Source organism: Nestor notabilis, unplaced genomic scaffold (genome assembly GCF_000696875.1).
Source record: "Nestor notabilis isolate BGI_N333 unplaced genomic scaffold, ASM69687v1 scaffold26483, whole genome shotgun sequence".
Classification (NCBI taxonomy): Eukaryota; Metazoa; Chordata; class Aves; order Psittaciformes; family Psittacidae; genus Nestor; species Nestor notabilis.
This window is the reverse complement of record NW_009922754.1, coordinates 15,880-19,629: the sequence shown is the minus strand read 5'-3', so window position 1 is coordinate 19,629 and position 3,750 is coordinate 15,880. Positions and strand designations below refer to the sequence as shown.

The following is a 3,750-nucleotide window of genomic DNA, read 5'->3' as shown; positions in this document are numbered from 1 at the left end:
AGGTGTCCGGGTATGCCATGTCTTTCCCCATCCCTCCTTTTCAGAGCTGGAGCCTCTCAGGTCACTCATCCTTGGGAGGCACAAAGGGAACGTGACCCCACAGACTGGGTGCAATGAATTTGGAAATCCATAATAAGACCTTGGTACACTGGTGAGGTCAGGGAAGCATCTTCTTCTGAGGACAGAACCGATCCAGCAAGCCCGTGGGGGGAGCTGGGGTAAGAGAAGTACTAAAAAAGCTTGAAAACAGCTTGACATGTTGGATGAGGCTCCTTGGTGGATTAACCAGACTAAATGCCTGGGTAAAGGAATAAATAAGCCTGGAATTATCCCCAGGTTTTGTGCAGCCATCTTCTCCATGGGTGAATCACAGAGCCTGGTGTCCCTTTGCTTGCTTCCCCTGGGAGGGAAGATGCTCAGGGCATGGGCAGCGATACTCGGTTCTCTGGAGGTAGCAGCCGAATCGACTCAGTGTGATGTGGCGGAAGAGACAGCCTTTTAAATGTGCTTTTTCCCCTTAACTCCAACTCACCCCCTCCATGTTTGTCCTGGTTTTGTTCCCTGCAGAGCGCAGCAGCCGCCCCGAGTCCCGTGCTTGGAAACATTCCCCCGAACGACGGGATGCCCGGGGGCCCCATCCCGCCCGGCTTCTTCCAGGTAGGCTCCCGCTCCTCCCGATGCTCCCGTCCACACCACGCACGTGTTTGCTTACGCTCTGGGTGTCAGCGCTGTTGTGCCTGTGTTTTTATCCCAATGGGATGCTAGGGAAGCAGCATGCCGACCTGTCTAGGAATAACTCGTGTTCTGCTGCCCTTCTGCGTTTGCTTTCTACTTTCTGTGGCCTTAAAGCAGATTTCTTTTGTGCTCGAAGAGGTTACTGTGTATTTACAGCCAGTGTTTTTTTCCGAAGCTGCTTGGTTTGTGTTTGGGTTGGGATTGTATTTGTTCTCTGGTCCTAACAGACGTGCATAATTGAAAACATTCTGGATTTTGATCCCTGAAACTTCTTCCCCCCTCCTCTGGTTAACCACTTGATTTTTTCCAAATGCAATCACTGGAAGCATTAACAAATGCTGGCTGTGGCTGCAGGCTCCAGCCAAATTCCCGCATGCCGTGGAGGCACCTTGTAAGCAAATACCTAGCAAAGTCCCCCAAATCCCCTCACTCCTTCCTTCTCCTGCGCCGAGCTCTGACTGAGGAGGGGGTAACATATGTTTGGAGTGATGCTGATGGAAAGGATCTTGAGAAGCACACGGAAAAGGAGTTTTCGGATGTGAACCGTGGAGTTTTTTGGGGGTTGCTCTGCAATCTCTTTGCACTGCTTTGCAGTGGCGTAAGTTTTCGGATGCATTAAAATCTTCCTTCTTGAGGAAGAAACACTTGTTCACATAACAAATGGGATGAGAGTTGAAAGGAATATTTGTTTTGGCAAGATGGTGGGGGTGTTTTTTATCTGGGCTTGTGATTTGTGTATGGGAGAACTTCTCAGGCAGTAGACAGGCGGGCTTGATAAGGCACTTGTGATTTATTGTGGTGATATCTGAGCCCGATACCGCTGTTTGTGTGTGTATGGGAAGGGGGAAGGAGGGCCTGGGGTTTTTTTTTAGAGAGATCCCATTTCCTGAACATGCTTCTGACAAAGTAAGAATATCCGATATCGATCGGGAACCCTAAAACAGGCAAAGCTTGTAGCAGCGCTCGGCAGCGCGGGGTGAAGCCAGCAGCAGAGATGCTATCTCACAGGTCACTGCTGCTGCCAGCAATTCGAGTGCCAAGCTGCTGCTTCCAACAAATGTGTCTCCAGAAGCCCTGATCTCGCCCCGTGGTGAAGCTGACTGTCCTCTGGGGCTCCTGCTCCACACGGAGCTGCGAGGGCTGCACCAAGTTAGGGCAAGGCTTCAACAGTATGGGTTGGATTTCCCCGAGAGGGGAAGGTGAGGAAGAGGTGTTGCATCTCCCCAGATGAGCTATGCATGGTCCTGTCTTGACTCGTCACGTTGACAGCCTCCAGGCTGTCCCCTGTGCTTTCCTGTCTGCCCTCCCATAGTGTTTTTGCACTGAAGGTCCTATTCAGGAGCAAACGGACAATTCTAGCTCCCTACATCTCATGGAGCTGGACCAGGAAGGGAGGTTCAGAAGCAGCCCTGCTTTCTTAGGACCTGAAAACCCAGCAGAAGTAGTGGCACCAGTGCAGGTGCCTTGTGTGGGGATGCTGACCATCCCTGGAGCTGCGGGAGGGAAGAGAGGATGAGTGCTGTTGCATATGGCTCGCATGTGACATCTCAAGAGCCTGCCTTTCCTGAAAGCCCTCCAACATCTGGTTTCTCCTCCCAGCTCTGGAGATGGAGGGGAAAAGAAAAATCCCACCTCTTAACACAGTCTGAACATGGCCTCCGTGAAAGCCTGTCTGATTTGTTGCAGGTGCTGGAGCTTGTTCCAGCTTCAGGAGATGCTGGACACCAGCTCTTGCAGAGGTGGGCTGGCGGCTCGGCGAGGAGCTGGTCACAGCCTGGGGGTAATTTCCTATCTCTGTAGGAAATTAAAGTGCAGAATGTAAGAGGGCAAAACCAAAGAGGTCACAGGAGATGCAAAGGGCTTCTCCCCAAGCCTTGGTGTGCCAGCACTGGGAGGGAGGGAGTGAGGTTCCTGGTGGTACCACCTCGACTGGTACCAGGAGACTGGAGGATGGGGAAGGCTCAGGGGGTTTCAGCATCTTGCTCTTCTGCACCATACTTCAGGCACCAAGGACTTGCAAGGGATATCCCTGAAGGTAGCAGGCATGGGCAGACTGGTTCTGAGAGGGTTTGGGGGGCCTGTCACTCTCCTGGCATGGTGGGGCTTCACATGGGAGGCGAGGAGGGAGTCACCAGCGAAGTTAATGTTACAGGAACCCTGCGCTACCAGCGTGGGGGTGCATGAACCCCCCCCCAACACCACACAACATTGCTGTTAAGCAAAGGGAAAATTGATACGGACCATTCCTTGGAGCTGGTGGCCTAAATACTCATGGGAGTGAGTTTGGAGAAGTGACACACCAGGAAAGGGAGAGGAGGAGTCCAGGCTGCAGCGCCTGTCTGCAGCCAGTCTTGCAGGGAGAGTCCCTTCACCATGCTGGGGCTCAGCAGCAACCTTCAGGCTGGGGCCAAGGGAAACGCAGCCTGCAGTCTCCCAAAACCTCCCTAAAATGATGGGAAAGGAGAGGCCCTGGGCACCCTTGGGTTGCCTGGGCATTGTGTGGTGCCAGCCAGCAGCACGGCATCGGGCTGTGCTCCGGACAAAAGGTGGCTGGCTTGATGGCCAGCGTGGGTAGATGCTTTTATTGAAATCTCTCTCTTTGTCCAGTTTAGATGAGCAAACAAACCCTCTTCTCATCCTCCTAAAGGTCATCGGAGGCGTTCCTGCTTTTGTTGTGAAAGCTGGATTGATGCCGGGGTGCAGATCCCTTAAAAGGAGGGTGCCAGAGAAATGTAGGAAGGAAAATTGGACATAGAAAACAATACCACACCTTCTTAACACTAAATAAATTGCAGGGGGGCAGCCAGCAGCCCCCAGCCACGGCCGTGCCTCCTCTCCCCAGTGCAAACTCCCTGTGCTGCCCTGTACCCCGCACGCTGATGAAATGGAAAGTTGACCATAAATCAATGTCGGCGCTGCGTTAGCTATGCATCAGCAGCTCGGAGAGATGCACCAAAACAAAGCACCGCCTGCTCCGTGTTCCCACACTGCCCCCTAATGCAGAGAGACCTCGGG

At 52.9% G+C, this 3,750-nt stretch overlaps 1 protein-coding gene across 1 annotated transcript in view; it reads left to right on the top strand.

Moving 5' to 3' along the window:
* Positions 1 to 488: 488 nt before the first annotated feature.
* LOC104403596 (single-stranded DNA-binding protein 3) overlaps positions 489 to 3,750 on the top strand; it is a gene marked incomplete at its 5' end in the record, with an annotated part of 17,897 nt that continues 14,635 nt past the window's right edge. Inside the window, one exon of the mRNA XM_010011793.1 lies at positions 489 to 657. Coding sequence (XP_010010095.1) covers positions 489 to 657 — 169 coding nt within the window. The remainder of the gene's footprint in view (positions 658 to 3,750) is intronic.